Genomic DNA, 17,191 nt, shown 5'->3' with positions numbered 1-17,191 from the left:
GTCGAGTTCACAAGCCCGCTCCACACTCGTGCGCTAATCGCGCAGCGGCGAACGCGAGTGTGGAGTCGATTTCGCAGATCTGCAATCTCGACGTGTGGAGCGGGCTTGTGAACTCGACTCCACACTCGCGTTCGCGGCTTCGCGCCGCGATTCACGCATGAGTGTGTAGCGGGCAATATGAATTTTGAACGCTTGCAACATACGTAGTATCTTCTTAGTAGTTTGTGCTTGCAACCTTGTCACGTAATCACTGTAATTTTTTTTGACGTGAAACGTAGGTAAACGTCTTTAAAAACCCGTAGTCATAGAGGAACAATAACATAGAGATGACACGGGGGAGGGGCCAAACGACCGAACGAGATGCACTTATGGAAATTTCAGTAGGAGTAGCAGAGAAAGCGGTATTATTGCTTGTCCTTGTCACAGTCTCACTTTTTGTTTGTTCCCCACCAAAAATTTAGTATGGTTAAATGGTGGGCAACAAATAACCCGACCGAATTACGTAGATTGTTTTTGGTATGTTGTCGGAATGTGAAAACGTGTTTTTAATATTGTCGCTTTGCTTATGTTTTGTCCCTCACGGAGGCACGCGTATAGCTCATCTATGTAATACTAGGTCTATGCCCGTAGTAGAGGTGCCGGATCAAAAACCGATGTAACGAAAAAGTGTTATGGCGCGGCGGCTTATATCTCCGAAACTATAATACCTATAAACATAGTTTTGATATAGATATAGAAAGTAGCCATTACTCGGAACAGCACGTGCCGCTGACATAGATGGCGCTGATTCTGCGCTAGACGCGACGTATTCGGAGCAAAAATGACCCCTATTTTCAGTTTTCATTTAGTAATGACTCATCAGCCCGTTAACCGATTTCGGTAAAATTGATGTCATTTGATAGATCTTATTTTATTTTAATGAAATATGAGTAAAATAAAGCACGCGGAATTATAATAAGCTGTAAAAAAATAAAAATGTGACAGTTTTTACAGAATTTTTATCACTGCTCTTGTTTGAGGCCACCGTGTGCGAAAAAAAGGGCACAAAACTGACGCAAAATACCTGAAATAGTAAGATAAAGCAAAAACGGTTCTTTACATACCACTTTTACCCTAGTAAAACATGCTAATCTCCTCAAATAATGCATTAGAATCTACGGCGGCGCGGCGGCGCGAGTTACTTTGATAGGACACATAAAACGTATGACGGCTGCTTGACAATCTCGAGTTCCTATTGCTAATTACTATCTTAGTTGGGTACTTTCTGATGTACCTATGGATAAAAAACATATTTTAGAAAAGGTCACTTCTGTGGACAATACTATAAAAGGTAACGACTCTGGTACATAATATATATCCCGTTTTTCTCATTTGAGTCTCAAGTATACTGAAAAAAATTATTCCGCCTGTAAAGATGCTGCGTAAAAAAATGCTTTTAGATTCCCTTAAATTTGCGATGGCTACAGGAAAGGCACGAACGAGTTTGCTATAAAACGTGTATTACCCGTATAAAATATCTATTCTCGTAATTTTGGTGTGTTATTTTCAAAAAAATAGTACCTAATGGTTACATGCATTACTCCAAAACGAATCATATATGTCGGAACCTGACACCAGAAAGACGTATTGCAGCGTTATAGTTCATTATTTTAGACGCCTGTATAAAATCGATTAGCAATGTTGAGCTACGTATTATTTGGTTGTAACAAAATAAATAATGTTGTGTAGAGAGTAACGCCGTCTATTGGAGCATTGTTGAAATAAAGTTGCGTAGAGAGTAACGCCATCTATTGGCGTGTTGTTGAACTGAGATGACAGGTAGAAGGCTTTGGAACGTCGAGAGGGTTCTCTCGAGTGAGCGTAGGCACGAGTTGGCATTTTTGTCGGTGTGTTGGTAGACTGGTCGAGCAGGTTTGCCAACTTGACTTTGAGGCGGGAGCAGAGAGGCTCCGCCGCTGGTAGTTCTTCTTGATCGGACCGCGCTAGAGATCGGACGTACTCGTTAGCCAACCTCGTGCCTAACTCGCTACGTTCCTGAAGGTTTATACCTGAAGGATTATTCTGATAGCTTATAGAATCCCGCGTTCTTTAACCATTTAGCTAAGTGTTTTATTTCAAGTGTTATTTTGATTTCTTATGTTTCATTAGAAGCTTACTTTTGGGAAGTAAAGAAATGATGTGTTATGTGTTGTTTTAACTTGTTTTGAAAAGATTTGTCCCTCTGAGTTTGTTGCCGGTCCCATATAGGGCTAAATCTTCTCAGGTCAGATATGTAGGGTTGAAGCCGGCCTAGTTTGACTTGAATAAAGATTTAAACGGTTTCTTTTTACTTTCATATCGCTCCCTTGAGTTAAAAATAGCAATTAGTTCTTTTAAACATTTAGTACTGAAGTATAGTAGGCACTAGTATGGTTAACGAGTACTAATGTTTATTTCATGCACTGGTAGCAATGGTAGCATACTGGTTTAGCTGTGAAAAAATACATTATCGTAGTACCCCCTCGCACCCACCGCCTTTGAGACCATCGGTACTCGACATATATATAAAATTGAAAAACCAGAACGGGATAAAAAACGAGGGAAGAAGCGAGATGGCGCCTTACAAATTTCTAAAAAAGTTTTTGACACGTTTCTCGCATACGACGCACGTATGATAAGAAAAAACTGTTCAAATCAATTATCTAAATATGAGAATAGAACTAGAACGTAAAAACTACCGCTTTCGACGCGTATTTAATTTACAAAAAGGAAAATAAATTTTCATAACAATCTTTATTGTATGAACATCGGCTATTTCTCGGCAACTCTCGGTTCGTTTCGTTTCGGTGTAAAGTAATCTAAATTATGTTTGTCATGTTGGTATACAGTTATTCCTACGTGTTTTTATACGAAGTAATATGAAAAGTGATGTCAACCTCAACCTTAGTGTACGCCCATACGAGTGACTTATGCCAAATATGACATCAATCAAATTAATATAATCATATTATTAATAATTTGTATTTTGTTGTTTTAAATTTATTTTGAGTTATATTATTCGGAGTCAATTTGAATTCACAGTCAATCAAGTCAAAAAGAAATTCGACTTCGGCAAACATTGCCATTCGTCCGGGGAACGGGCTGCCGAGATAGGCCAGAAATACAAAGTGGATACGTTAATATGAAATCCATCAGTTCAAGGGATGACTTTAGAGATAGGTATACTTAATCAATTTGGAAACTGTTTTCTCGCGTAATACGATACGAGTCGACCAGGTAAGATTTTCCTTCTTGCTGAAAGTCACCATCAGATATATCGGAGTGGATAAGGTACTCACAAATATCTGAAGTCTGAACAATGTAAATTATAATGTAACTTTAAAGTGCATGTTCAGATATTTTTGAGCGACCTTGGTGGCTACGATATATATCTAATGGCAACTACACATTCATGAAGCCAATGTACAGTCAGTATGAAATAGATCAGGCCAAAGTAGCCAAATATATCGTAATATAACTTTGTTGCCATAGAAATAAGGAGGTGTTCCGATATATTTGGGTATTGGAGAGACCAAAGCGGCTTAGCTTCAGTGGCTCGGACACAGAGAGAATGGGAGAGGATCTTGCCGTGAAGAGAGCGTACTTGGGACAACGAAATGGGAGACACCCGATTGGACGTCCTAGGTACCGCAGAAACGACGTCGTTGCTCAAGACCTGCTCAACCTCGGCCATAGCGACTGGCGAGAGCTATCGCAAGACCGGGAAACATGGCGTGATCTGGTATCGGAGCCCAGGACTCTTTTTGGATCGTTGCGTCACCGTAGTAAGTATTGTTATGACCAGAAAAGAAAATGAGGACTACCTACGTTTGTATGAAAAGGCGATATATGGGCGGTGGTCGTCCGAATTCGTCTTAAGGCGGAAATTAATCTAATGAACATTTTTGCTGACTGGACTGGGCTTATAAAAATAAATAATAATTTTAAAAAATACAATCTTGCCATCACTTTATCTTATCAAATGACATCATTTATTGAGAAATTTGCGAATTAATTTATCCAAATAACGGTTACAAATAAGAAGTCCCTATCACAGAGTTATGAACACTGGCAGGGTTGAATAGGTACATAATAATGTCGGTAATTAACGAAACATAAGACAAACTCTTTATTTCATTTACGCGAGCGGGGCCGCGGGCCCGCCTAGTTGATCATATAATTAAATAGATGTGACTCTGTAATAATTATTAAACAATTACCTATCAAATGCTGTATTCAAGTTCATTTAGATACAGTGAATCATTACGACCCCAAATAATTTTTACAGATAAAATTTAAGATATTACTCAAAGTTATTATAATACCTACACCAAGCATTCGCGAGATGCGTGACTTCGGTATTCAAACACAAACCAATAGTACAAGAGTCTAGTGGTTAAACACAGAACTGACAGTCTGGACGCTTCGGGCCTTCGGCCCTACGCGGAGCTCGGCCTTCGGCCTTCGCATTTAGACGCTTGTAATATTGCTCTGTGCTAAAGCACTGACATTCTGGACGCTTCGGGCCTTCGGCCCAACGCGGAGCTCGGCCTTCGGCCTTCGCATTTCGACACTTATGCTATTGTTATGTGTTTAAGCACTAACATCCTGGACGCTTCGGGCCTTCGGCCCTACGCGGAGCTCGGCCTTCGGCCTTCGCATTTAGACACTTGTACTATTGTTCTGTGCTAAAGCACTGACATCCTGGACGCTTCGGGCCTTCGGCCCTACGCAGAGCTCGGCCTTCGCATTTAGACACTTATACTATTGTTATGTGTTTAAGCACTAACATCCTGGACGCCTTCGGCCTTCGCATTTAGACACTTATACTATTGTTATGTGTTTAAGCACTAACATACTGGACTTTGGCCTTCGCATTTAGACACTTGTACTATTGTTCTGTGTTAAAGCACTAACATCCTGAACGCTTCGGGCCTTCGGCCCTACGCGGAGCTCGGCCTTCGGCCTTCGCAATTAGACACTTGTACTATTGCTCTGTGCTAAAGCACTGACATTCTGGAGGCTTCGGGCCTTCGGCCCAACGCGGAGCTCGGCCTTCGGCCTTCGCATTTCGACACTTATGCTATTGTTATGTGTTTAAGCACTAACATCCTGGACGCTTCGGGCCTTCGGCCCTACGCGGAGCTCGGCCTTCGCATTTAGACACTTGTACTATTGCTCTGTGCTAAAGCACTGACATCCTGGACGCTTCGGGCCTTCGGCCCTACGCGGAGTTCTGCCTTCGGCCTTCGCATTTAGATACTTATACTATTGTTCTGTGATTAAGCACTTAAATCCTGGCCGCTTCGGGCCTTCGGCCCTACGCGGAGCTCGGCCTTCGGCCTTCGCATTTAGACACATATACTATTGTTCTGTGCTAAAGCACTGACATCCTGGACGCTTCGGGCCTTCGGCCCTACGCGGAGCTCGGCCTTCGGCCTTCGCATTTAGATACTTATACTATTGTTCTGTGATTAAGCACTTAAATCCTGGACGCTTCGGGCCTTCGGTCCTACGCGGAGCTCGGCCTTCGGCCTTCGCAATTAGACACTTGTACTATTGCTCTGTTCTAAAGCACTGACATTCAGGACGCTTCGGGCCTTCGGCCCTACGCGGAGCTCGGCCTTCGGCCTTCGCATTTAGATACTTATACTATTGTTCTGTGATTAAGCACTTAAATCCTGGACGCTTCGGGCCTTCGGCCTTACGCGGAGCTCGGCCTTCGGCCTTCGCATTTAGACACTTATACTATTATTATGTGTTTAAGCACTGACATCCTGGACGCTTCGGACCTTCGGCCCTACGCGGAGCTCGGCCTTCGGCCTTCGCATTTAGATACTTATACTATTGTTCCGTGATTAAGCACTTAAATCCTGGACGCTTCGGGCCTTCGGCCCTACGCGGAGCTCGGCCTTCGGCCTTCGCATTTAGACACTTATACTATTATTAATTGTTGTGTTTAAGCACTAACATCCAGGACGCTTCGGGCCTTCGGCCCTACGCGGAGCTCGGCCTTCGGCCTTCGCATTTAGACACTTGTAATATTGCTCTGTGCTAAAGCACTGACATCCTGGACGCTACGGGCCTACGGCCCTACGCGGAGCTCGGCCTTCGGCCTTCGCATTTACACACTTGTACTCTTGTTCTGTGTTAAAGCATTAACATCCTGGACGCTTCGGGCCTCCGGCCCTACGCGGAGCTCGGCCTTCGGCCTTCGCAATTAGACACTTGTACTATTGCTCTGTGCTAAAGCACTGACATTCAGGACGCTTCGGGCCTTCGGCCCTACGCGGAGCTCGGCCTTCGGCCTTCGCATTTAGACACTTATACTGTTGTTATGTGTTTAAGCACTAACATCCTGGACGCTTCGGGCCTTCGGCCCTACGCGGAGCTCGGCCTTCGGCCTTCGCATTTAGACACTTGTACTATTGTTCTGTGCTAAAGCACTGACATCCTGGACGCTTCGGGCCTTCGGCCCTACGCGGAGCTCGGCCTTCGGCCTTCGCATTTAGACACTTGTACTATTGTTCTGTGTTTAAGCACTGACATCCTGGACGCTTCGGGCCTTGGGCCCTACGCGGAGCTTGGCCTTCGGCCTTCGCATTAGCTGTCCACACCACGTTTCACGTCAACCATAGCGGCTGTGTCCCTGATACAGCCTACCTCCATATTTTTTTATATCGTTTATTGCTGGAAACACACATCATTGTTTATTTTATCAGTTTTATCACGCATCGTTTTTCTTGATTTAGTGTCCAGCGTGTCCTATGACTCAAAGGCCTCTTGCAGCTTCTTCCATTCTTCTCTGCCGTTAGCATTTTTGGGCTATTCTATTCCTGCAAATTTTATTGATGTCTCTCCATCTTTTAAATTGGCCACCTTGCTTCCTTTTTCCATCTTGTGGAAACCATTCTGTTATCATTTTTGTCCATTTTGTTCTGCTTTCCCTTGTCATATGTCCTGTCCATCGCCATTTTAGCTGCCTTACTTTCTTAAGTACCTACTTATGTCTTCTACCTCCCTGATAGATCTTATGTCCTCTGCTCGATTGCGGTCTATTAATTAGCCCGACTCCTAGCAATAGCCTGACTCCTAGCAAAATTTTATTTAATAAACATTAAATATTGTAATCGTTTGAAAAAGTCGTGAAATGATACGTCCAAAATAGGATAGCCACTTTCAATCATTATTCTCACTCTAAACTATTGCATCTCACTACTACTCACTGTTGAGTTAATAAATCGCAACGTCTTTAGAGCCCTTAATAATGTGACGGTGGTTAGCAGTTTTGGAGCATAACCTTGTTTGACATTAGACAGTTGCTATATTGACAGCTGTCGGCAGTGACAGTAGCAATAGTAGCATGGTCGCAAAAACGAAAACAAGGGCCCGCTTTGAGTTTGCGCGGTGTCGTTTTGCTGTTATAGTAGTTTGAAAATGTCAATAATAGCGATAATGAAGTATACAAAACTCAACATCGCTATCTCTCAACGCGCATGCGTCTTTACGCATTGGGATATAACGTGGAAAAATCATTACAGTGCATGGAAAGCCCTGCATAGCTCGGCTGTTCGCTCGACATTTTGGCGTAAAAGATGGCCTTAAGCTTGCACGAAAGCTTTGAAAGGTGTTGCCGACTATGTGCGGAGGAGCAAGAAGTGACTATAATGATATTCAGCGCAGAAGCCGAAGCTATGCTTCTGCAGAACAAATTGAACAAGTACTTGTTAATTGAGGTAAGTTTTGTAAATTTGGCTGGCTGCAACTGTTGTTGCATTGGAACTTAAAAGAAAATGACTAATACTACTCTTTGAGAAAATAGTATTGTTCATTAAAAAAAACCAGCCAGTCACCAGAAATACCTAATTATGAAATTTTAAGTGTGTATTATATTATTTTGTATCTAGGTACCACTCAAAGAATATGTACCACTGCTCTATAACTTTCTTGTGAACTTGTAGAAATTTCTGAGATAACCAAATATTTTACACCTATAAAGAATGCCTCTGCTGTGGTAATTAGTATCACTCATAATAAGGCCTACATAATATGAGGTGAATTGATCCCATGCCCCATTGAATGTGTTAAAGTTAAATACTTGATCTGTTTTATTGTAAATATATACATATTATTTTGTTGTGACCAATCTTTGTATCAATATGTTGATAAGATTATTGTGCTATAAAAATATAGAAAATTTGCCCACACAAAAATTACTCTGGCTCGTACAAGGCTATATATGCCATATAAGTAATAAATAATATAATACATGTCCTTCCTCGGGGTTCAAACTTTCTCCATACCAAATTTTATCTAAATCAGTTCAGCGGTTTAAGTGTAAAAAGTAGAGTTGCAACGGATAGTTGTTTGGCCGGATACCAGATACCGGATATTCCGCCTGACCATGGGCTGAATATCCGGTATCCGGCCGCCGAATATTCGGCCAGCGGAATTATACCTACATTTCGGTTTTTCAGATGCGCATTCCGCAGGTTTGAGCTGTTTCCTAGTGAACGTTCGCGCGGACACATTTCTAGGTTCGAAATGAGTGCGCGTGTGAGTCAGTGGAATGTTTAAATGGTTTTAAAATAATAAACAAGTACGATTATGACCGTGTCTGTTTCTTAAATCCAGTTTGTTTACTCCAAAATCAAGCATTGTTACTATCCGGTATCCAGCCGGATAGTAGATCACTATCCGGTATCCGGCCGGATAGTAAAATAATGGCCGGATAGGCCGAATACCGGATAGTAACCGGATATCCGGTGCATCTCTAGTAAAAAGCAACAGATAGACAGACAGAGTTACTTTTACATTTATAATATTATATCATAATATTTAGTAGGAATTAACAAAATAATTAGCAAGAATTTTCTTTGAGAATGTTTGTTTCACAGGTAGATGAGGAAGACAAACTCCCTAAAAATATTTGCATCAGATGCTGTTCCAAATTGCAAACTGTCTGTGAGTTCATTGACACAGCCCGCAAGGCGCAGGAGGTGCTGCTCAACCAAAGCATCATACTTGACCAATTTGATCCCCCTAGCTCCCAGAATTGTATGGTGCAGCCTATAACTGAAATAAAATCAGAGTTTGAATACTCCGATGATGAAAACCCTATCACTGAAATGGAAATTAGTGTTGATCCAATGATGATTCTTCAGAATTCTGACAGTTTACTGTCTCCTAATGTAGAAGAGAGTACAGAAGATAAATGTAATGATCAGGAAGAAGACATAACACACCTGCACAGTGTAGACGGTGAGAATGTGACTATCAAATTAATCAAAAAAGGTGATGCACATGCCGACCAGTCGGTACCAGGATTAAAGAAAAAGAAAATTAAACCTTTCCCATGTATTACATGCAAAAGAAGTTTTTACACAGAGTTGGCATTGAAGAATCATTCATGGATACATTTCAATGAGGAGAGAGTTAACAAGAAATTTAAATGTGGCACTTGTGAGGAGAGCTTTGACTACAAGTGTGATTTAATTGTGCATTTGAAGAAACACAGAACAAACGGGATGTGCACAATATGTGGTAGATGGTAAGTGCCTAAATACATAACCTCGTTAGGCCCAATGTGCTTTATAATGTACACTGTTTCAATCTAATTTGAACCTTTCAAAAACTACATAAGGTAGCATTTCTTTTGTTTCATTGTTTTCTAAAACAAACGAAAGTCACCCTAATCTCCTATACAACAAGGTTCAAATTAAAAATAGGGAATCTTTGTATGGTGGGCCTTACGAGGATAAGACAGAGATGCCTAAGATGCCTACATACTTTTGACAGAGCCATGTTAAACTAAGCTCTTTTTGGCCAGAGGTTAAGTGCTCTTCATCTTCCTCGCGTTGTCCCGGCTTTTTGCCATGGCTCATGGGAGCCTGGGGTCCACTTGGCAACTAATTCCAAGAATTGGCGTAGGCACTAGTTTTTGCGGAAGCGACTGGTATCTGACCTTCCAACCCAGAGGGTAAACTAGCCCTTATTGGGATAACTCCGTTTCCTCACGATGTTTTCCTTCAGTGATCAACGACTGGTATTTTGGTACGAGCCTGGGTTTGAACCCGCGATCTCCAGATTGAAAGTCGCACGTCCTCACCGCTAAGCCACCAGAGGTCAACTGCTATGTAATGTAAATGTAGTATGTAATTACTTACTTCCGTTGGCGCTACAACCCTTTGTGGGTCTTGGCCTCCTCCACAATCTTCCTCCAGTTGTCGCGGTGCCTGGTGACCTTCTTCCAGTTGGTAAACTCTCCCATCTTCCTAAGATCTTCTTCTACACAATCTATCCAACGCTTCTTAGGCCTGCCTTTTTTCGGTCTTTTTTGTTGCGGCGTCCACCTTGTCATGACTTTTGCTGCCCTCTTGTCCGGCATCCTTTCAAGGTGACCCGCCCATCTCAGCCGCTGTGACTTACAGAACCTGACGATGTTCTCGTGCTCTATGAGTACATCCAACTCGTGGTTCATGCGTTGACGATAGGTATCATGTTCTATTACAGGACCGTAGATCTTTCTGAGCACTTTTCTTTCGAACACTGCAAGTTTTAGTTCGTCTCTCTGAGTTAGGGTCCAAGTTTCGCAGGCGTAAGTCACGACAGGCCTGATGATGGTGCGATAGATAATAAGTTTGGATCTAATGCTAAGCAGTTTAGAGCTCAAAAGTTTGCTACACGCGTAGAAACATTTGTGCCCAGCAGCTATGCGCGCCCTTATCTCTTCGTCGGTTTTGTTCTGAGAGTTAACCGTCGCTGTCCTGATTGCCGACAGAGATGTTTGTTGGCAGTCCAGTCTGCCTTGATGTCGCAAGGTACTCAGTCTTGGATACGTTTACACGTAATCCTAACGTGGCGGCTTCTGTCTGTAGGTTTAGGCAGTGATCGGCCATTCTGTTTCTCGACCTACTGGTAATGACAATGTCATCGGCATACGCAGCAAGCTGAGTTGTGTTGTAGTCGATCAGCCCATTGATGTTTAATTTACGCGTTGTAGCCTCAAGTACCAGGTTGAAAACTATGGACGAAAGCGCATCTCCTTGCTTCACTCCCGAACGAATCTCAAAAGGCTCAGATAAATCGTTTTGTATCGCCACAACGGATTTGGAGTGTTTTAAAGTGGCCTCCACAAATCTAACCAACTTGCTTGGCACACCCAAACACAGCATGCTGGAGAGTATTTGTGCGCGGTTAACACTGTCAAATGCCTGCTTGAAGTCCACAAACATGTGATGTAGGTCGATGTTGTATTCGAAATGTAGTATGTATTAAAAATATATTTTCCTCAGTTTCAGAACAGAAAGAACTTTAGCAGCACACATGACTGTGCACATGGCATCTAGTAAAGCATACACATGTAAAGTATGCGGAAGGTCATACAATACACGGAGTAACTTGAAAACACACAGCATCACGCATAGCAGCGAGAGGCCATATCATTGTCACCTCTGTAAGAAAAGTTTCAAGAGAAATCAGGATTTAAAGGTAAAGCAATGATTCTAGTATCCCATGATCTAATAGGAGAATGAAATAACTTCAATGAAATTTAAATCATTTTTAATTGGAATAGAGTTGTATTTGTTTTGTTTCATTCTTATTTTCCTACTCCATTGCATATCTTGTATGGTCCCACCATACAAGATAAACTGGCAGTGTCCCAACACTAGAGGTTAAAATATTGAAAAATGATCAATATTCTACAACATGTTTTCAGGCTAACGAAACATAAACTTACACCAGCTTTTATTTAACACTACTTTCTCCTAAAAAAACCTCTAACAAAAAAACATGAAAAATATTCTGGTTGCAATCATATCATCATAACGTCAGGTGACAACCAAAACTCACTAATTACTACCACAAGTTAATAGCCATAATGAACCATATTAATACCGGAATAAGGTTGATTTTTGTTGAATATTTTTTTAGTAATAAGTGACTTGGTTGTCACCGGACGATAATTTAATTCAGGGGTCTCCAAACCCCGGCCCGCGGGCCAAATCCGGCCCGCGCTGCGATCCAATCCGGGCCGCGGGGTTCAGCATTCATTGAGAGTAGACCTGTTCCTAACAGCAGCAACCAGACACCCTCCCCCGTCGCAAAAACCGACGGTGGCCCGCGCGAATGTTTCTGAGGCGCAATATGGCCCTCAGGTAAAAAAGTTTGGACACCCCTGATTTAATTGATTTTATTATTTTTAAATTTGTAAGAGAGTTTCTTATAAAATCCTATCAAATTTTACAGTTCCACATCAATCAACACACTGGAGCTAAGCCATACAAATGTCCATTTTGTGATAAAAGCTTTGCAAGCTCCGGGAACTGCTACTCTCATAGAAGTCGGATGCATCCTGGTCGTCGGGTCGATGCCAAGGTTTGTATAGTCCTTTACGTATGATTGATTGCTTTAAAAAGGGCCCAAAGTACATACGACATACCTATAAAGATTCAGTTATTCTAGTGCAATTAGGCCGCGGTCTGGACGCTCGTGACCGGCGGGGCGGCGAGCGACAAATCAAGCTCGTTTGTACATTTTGATCGAGGGCTATGACATGTAATGAAGGCCTTGATTTGCCGCTGGCCGCCCTGTCGGCCGCGTGCGTCCAGGCGGCGGCTTTATACTGGATTGTGGATCATTTGCCGCATGAAAATAATGTCGGTCGGCTAGCATTCGACTTTGACTCGTCGATCGCATTATGATTTATGTGAATATGATATATGGTACCCTTTATCTAGAACTTGTCTTATTCGTGAATCGCGTAATAAAATAGTGGGTATGTGGTCAAAAATTGCCATAAAAATATGACTCGGGTGTTGATGTTCAGAACAATCTCTAGAAAAACTTGAAAAATAAAGTAAACTTTTATATATAAATTGCAGGTTCGGAGACGCATGGCAGCGTCCCGCGACAGCCCCGCGGTGCGGGACGGCGCGCTGCACCCGCGCCCCATCGCGCCCAAGCCGGCGCCCGCGCAGCTCACCTCGGTTAAGGGCATCTTCAAGTACCAGTGCAGCCTCTGCAACCATAGCTTTATGAGGAGAGACAATTACACGGTATGTACATATATATGTTGATATTAAGGTAAATTAATTGTCGTCTGCGGTTTTTGCGGACCAATACGACCTTCACACCATCAGCCTGTATGCATCTTCATATTGCATGTTTGCTTTATGTCGACTGAATACTGACTATGAAACTGTTTTAAGACCTAATTGTAACGTATTCTGGCAAATAAACATTTATATTCTATTCTATTCAAGAAAGAGCGTATCTTAAAGACCGACAACGCACTTAGAACGCCTCTGGTGTTGCGGGTATATTTTATTTGTTACGAATAAATATGACATTGATGCATCAAAGAGGTTTGCTTACTGCTTATGCTAAAGTTTTGCGTAATATTCCCTATTTGTCAAGTACTAAACACCAAATCAACAGTAAAGAGTTTATATGTGTTAATTTGTTCCAGTACCACATGTATCAGCATACGGGTGAAAAGCCATTCCAATGCACGTTCTGCCAGGACACGTTTGTGACGAGAAGAGGACTGTTGCTGCATCACGACAAGGAGCACCCGGGTAGCGATCGGCCCCTTGCGCTGCTGTCCAAGAATGTGCTGTTAAAGTAACACTAGTAGTTGATAAACAAGAGGCGCCCCTTGTCTATGTAAAAGCAATACTTTGGTAGACCTTAACAACTTGAGATAAGGTTTCATAATGGTCTGCGGGCTGTGTCGTCGTTACGTTAGTGTAGGTTGATTTGCCAAAGATGGCGTGAAAAAGGGGTTTAAAAATGGTTGATTTATTCACGTCAGCTATGTTGGAGCGACCTGCAACTGTAATCGAACTTAAATTCAGTTGTTGAATGTCAATTATATGAATTTTGGCGAAAATTCCTTTAAGCAACTACATAGATGAGAGGCTCTTCTTATTTTTTTACCTAACATTTAAGTGTATTGAAACAGTATTAGCTTTTTTCCTTATTACATGTTCCATTCGGGCCAGAGTTAGTAGCATTTGAATTTATGTGATTAAACACTACATTGCAATACAAAAGTTAGTCCTTTAAATTGCTTGCTAGTCATCGGAAAGCTTGACAATTTCGAGTTCCCACATGCTGTTCCCACTGGTAATGACTAACAGTACTATTTCTGTTAATACTGATACTGATACTATTCTGGCAGATTAAGTAGTTGATAAAATAGAATTTGTTTTTTACAATTGCAATTATAACATAAGCAGCCGCTAGTGCCACAACATATCACAACATATTGTAAGGTTCCAGCCAGAAACCAATTACTTGTAGTCTAAAAAAAGGTTACAAACTAGTCTAGCAAACCAATGCAACAGTAAAATAAGATTGAAATTCAAAAATTCATAGGGAAGTCTCCCTATGAAATCCCTCATTCTCTCACGAAGCAAAATGTGAGACAAAATACACATTGGACAAATAAATTGGGCAGGTGGAATACCAACCTAAACCTATGTTAGCAGATCGTATATACCTAGTCAAATAAACCCGGACAATAATAGTCCCGGGTCTGGGAGCCCTCACAATCCACATATGTCACCTAGCTGTGAATGAATATAATTAAGTATGTACATTTGTTTATTGCTTTGCTGTTGATATTGTGAGCCCAGGCAAAACAACGCAGTTAGAACGTGTAGGAAAGTACGTCCATGAATACCTGTGAAACTATGATTAATTTAAATAGTAAGGTAAGTGCAATAATTTAAGTAACGAAAAATAAAAATAAAATACAAACAATTGTAGTGTTTTATATTTGAGAACCTTGACCTATTGAAGATACCTAAAAATTAATGTTCGTTATCTAATATACTACTACTACTCTCATATAAGTAATAAGCACTAAGGCTTATTAACGGAAAAAAGTTGAGCTTTCATAGATATACAGAAACTTTTTGCAAAGCTAATAAGCTACGACACATACAGCCCGTGCGATGATACAATCATGGAAATCAATGTAGGTGTACTAGGTTCCTAAATTATTCAATGAAATAAAAATGGTACATTTGAAAAATATATTAATATTAGATAGCTTGAGTCATTCATTACTTTAGTCACATGTAATTATAAAATGGAATAGGAACTGAATTATTTAATAGTGTGCATATTGTGCAAGTCAAGCAGTAACTAATCAGTCAGTATAGGAAGTTTGTGACAACAGTGACCTTTCAAACGACCTCTAAACTCCATATCGATGACGTCAGAGTCGTAAGACGTTTTTTTAAACGCTTTGCTGTTCGTGTGTTGAAAATTTATTGAAAAGTATAATGATGATTTTTATTATTTAAATTGGTCACATAACACTTAATATTGTTTATTCGAATTTAAAATTGGTTTTAGTAAGTCTGCCAGTAGAAACTCTCTAGTTTTTGATAATATTTCTTTAGTTTTCCGCTGTCGACACTATCGGAAACCTGTTCAAAGAAAACAAAATTCTAAAAACGGCTCATCTAGTAGTCAATAGAAAATAAATGCGCATGCGTATATTTTCCGTCAAATAGTGTTTGGCGCGCTGGCTGATAAGCACAGGCGGTTGATCACGATGAAATTATTTTTTTTAGTTGCACGACAGATATCTTACATTCCTCACGTGCCTGAGTGGTTTAATTTAATCATCTTCATTTGCAAGTTGTAACGAAAATGAGTAGTGTCGAATTGGCCAATAATAGAAGAATGGCACGACAGAATGGGATCGTCCAACCTTTACTTACTGGTAAGTTAAATAAAACTGAATATTTATATTGGAGCGAATTTTAAATGTCAATGATTAAAGTTTTTATGGTCTATATAACTTATTCATTCGTATACATTATAAATAACACAATAACAGGAGTTTTGTTTTGTTAATCTATCTAGGTTAGAAAGAATGTTATTTACAGCGAACATTACATTTTCTTTATTTTAGCATCTATTTAATACATTCATCTATATTACGTCTAGCAAATTTGTTTACTTATTTATTTTCTCTTAGTAAATCTTTCTCCTAAATACTTTTGTAGATGTGATTGTAGAACATGATAGGTATTTAAAGCTTATTTTTTAAACATTATTTAACAAATCAGAGAAATTTAAAAGGTGACTGAGTTAACCTTTATAAATGTACCAAATTTTAATAAAAAAAAAAATTTTGAATTAAAGACCATTATCATAGAATTGAATGTTCTTTGTGTAGTATTCAAGTTGTTAGTATTGAATCTGCTAATTAATTAATGTATTAGGTTAGTTATTTAATTCTGTTTTATTTATATTAATATTATTTACAGGTTTAAATGTATTCAAAGTATGTTTAGGAGTTTGGTTTGATGAATGACTTTGTGTTTCAATGTTAAATAAATAATTATTTACATCTTACAAGGTGGTTTCTTCATTGTGTAGGTACCTTTGAAAGATTATTTAATTTTTTTATTTGTAACCAGACATTTCTTAAGATGTTGTTCCTCTGATATCACACATTACCTGTGGTATGCACCGTCCACTAAGAGATGTAATGAGAGTTATGAAAATTTGAAACTGTTGGTACCAAATTTCTTATGTTTTTGTGTGATCAACATTTTATTACCATAATTAATATAAGTACTATGATTTCATTACAAAAAGTATTATCTTTGTTCTAGATCTTTACCAAATCACCATGGCCTATGCTTACTGGAAGTCCGACAAAATAAATGATGTGGCAGTATTTGATTTATTTTTCCGCAATAATCCATTCCAAGGAGAATTTACCATATTTGCTGGACTTGAGGAGTGTCTCAAGTTTATGGAGAATTTTCATTATTCTGACAGTGGTATGTATAGCCTTGTGCTGCCCAATGTAGGTACATTAGGATCTCCACTCCGTTTATTCAATGGAATGTCAACCTTCATAAAACCAAATCAAGTATTCATTTGTCTTGTAAAATTTTCGAACAAATGGAATTTAACCTAATTAAAATACAAGTCGATTCCTTAGCAATAATTTTGTATAGTGAGAGACACAAGGACACTTTTTTACTTGTAATATTCAATATGTTGTAGTATAGGTAATTGTGAAGTCCCCAGTCAATAAAGTCAAATACATTATAGTCTGTATCTTTAGGTATTTGATTAAAAGTAAACTAAATCTACCCTCAAGAGAGAGTATCAAGGTGCCATTTACCAATATCAA

At 40.1% G+C, this 17,191-nt stretch overlaps 2 protein-coding genes across 3 annotated transcripts in view; both read left to right on the top strand.

Annotated features, from left to right (window-relative positions):
* Positions 1-7,397: 7,397 nt before the first annotated feature.
* LOC134789812 (zinc finger protein 691-like) lies at positions 7,398-14,750 on the top strand. Its single transcript, XM_063760463.1, has 6 exons — positions 7,398-7,754; positions 8,916-9,568; positions 11,313-11,508; positions 12,268-12,396; positions 12,903-13,076; positions 13,490-14,750. The coding sequence occupies exons 1-6, from the start codon at positions 7,614-7,616 to the stop codon at positions 13,646-13,648; spliced, it is 1,452 nt and encodes a 483-aa protein (XP_063616533.1). The 5' UTR covers positions 7,398-7,613; the 3' UTR covers positions 13,649-14,750.
* Positions 14,751-15,533: 783 nt separating this feature from the next.
* The window catches only part of LOC134789820 (nicotinate phosphoribosyltransferase), a 32,116-nt gene continuing 30,458 nt past the window's right edge, over positions 15,534-17,191 (top strand). For both annotated transcript variants that reach the window (XM_063760472.1, XM_063760471.1), the window contains exons 1-2: positions 15,534-15,760; positions 16,662-16,832. In XM_063760472.1, coding sequence (XP_063616542.1) covers positions 15,688-15,760; positions 16,662-16,832 — 244 coding nt within the window. In that variant the 5' untranslated portion in view covers positions 15,534-15,687. The remainder of the gene's footprint in view (positions 15,761-16,661; positions 16,833-17,191) is intronic.

This window comes from Cydia splendana, chromosome 4 (assembly GCF_910591565.1).
Source record: "Cydia splendana chromosome 4, ilCydSple1.2, whole genome shotgun sequence".
Lineage (NCBI taxonomy): Eukaryota > Metazoa > Arthropoda > Insecta > Lepidoptera > Tortricidae > Cydia > Cydia splendana.
The sequence above is the reverse complement of the archived record's forward strand: the minus strand, read 5'-3'. Positions and strand labels throughout refer to the sequence as shown.

Coding starts and splice junctions, on each gene's coding strand:
- LOC134789812 (XM_063760463.1), top strand. CDS start 7,614: ATGGCCTTAAGCTTGCACGAAAGCTTTGAAAGGTGTTGCCGACTATGT. Junction 11,509..12,267: donor AGAGAAATCAGGATTTAAAG/GTAAAGCAATGA, acceptor CAAATTTTACAG/TTCCACATCAATCAACACAC. Junction 12,397..12,902: donor GTCGTCGGGTCGATGCCAAG/GTTTGTATAGTC, acceptor TATAAATTGCAG/GTTCGGAGACGCATGGCAGC.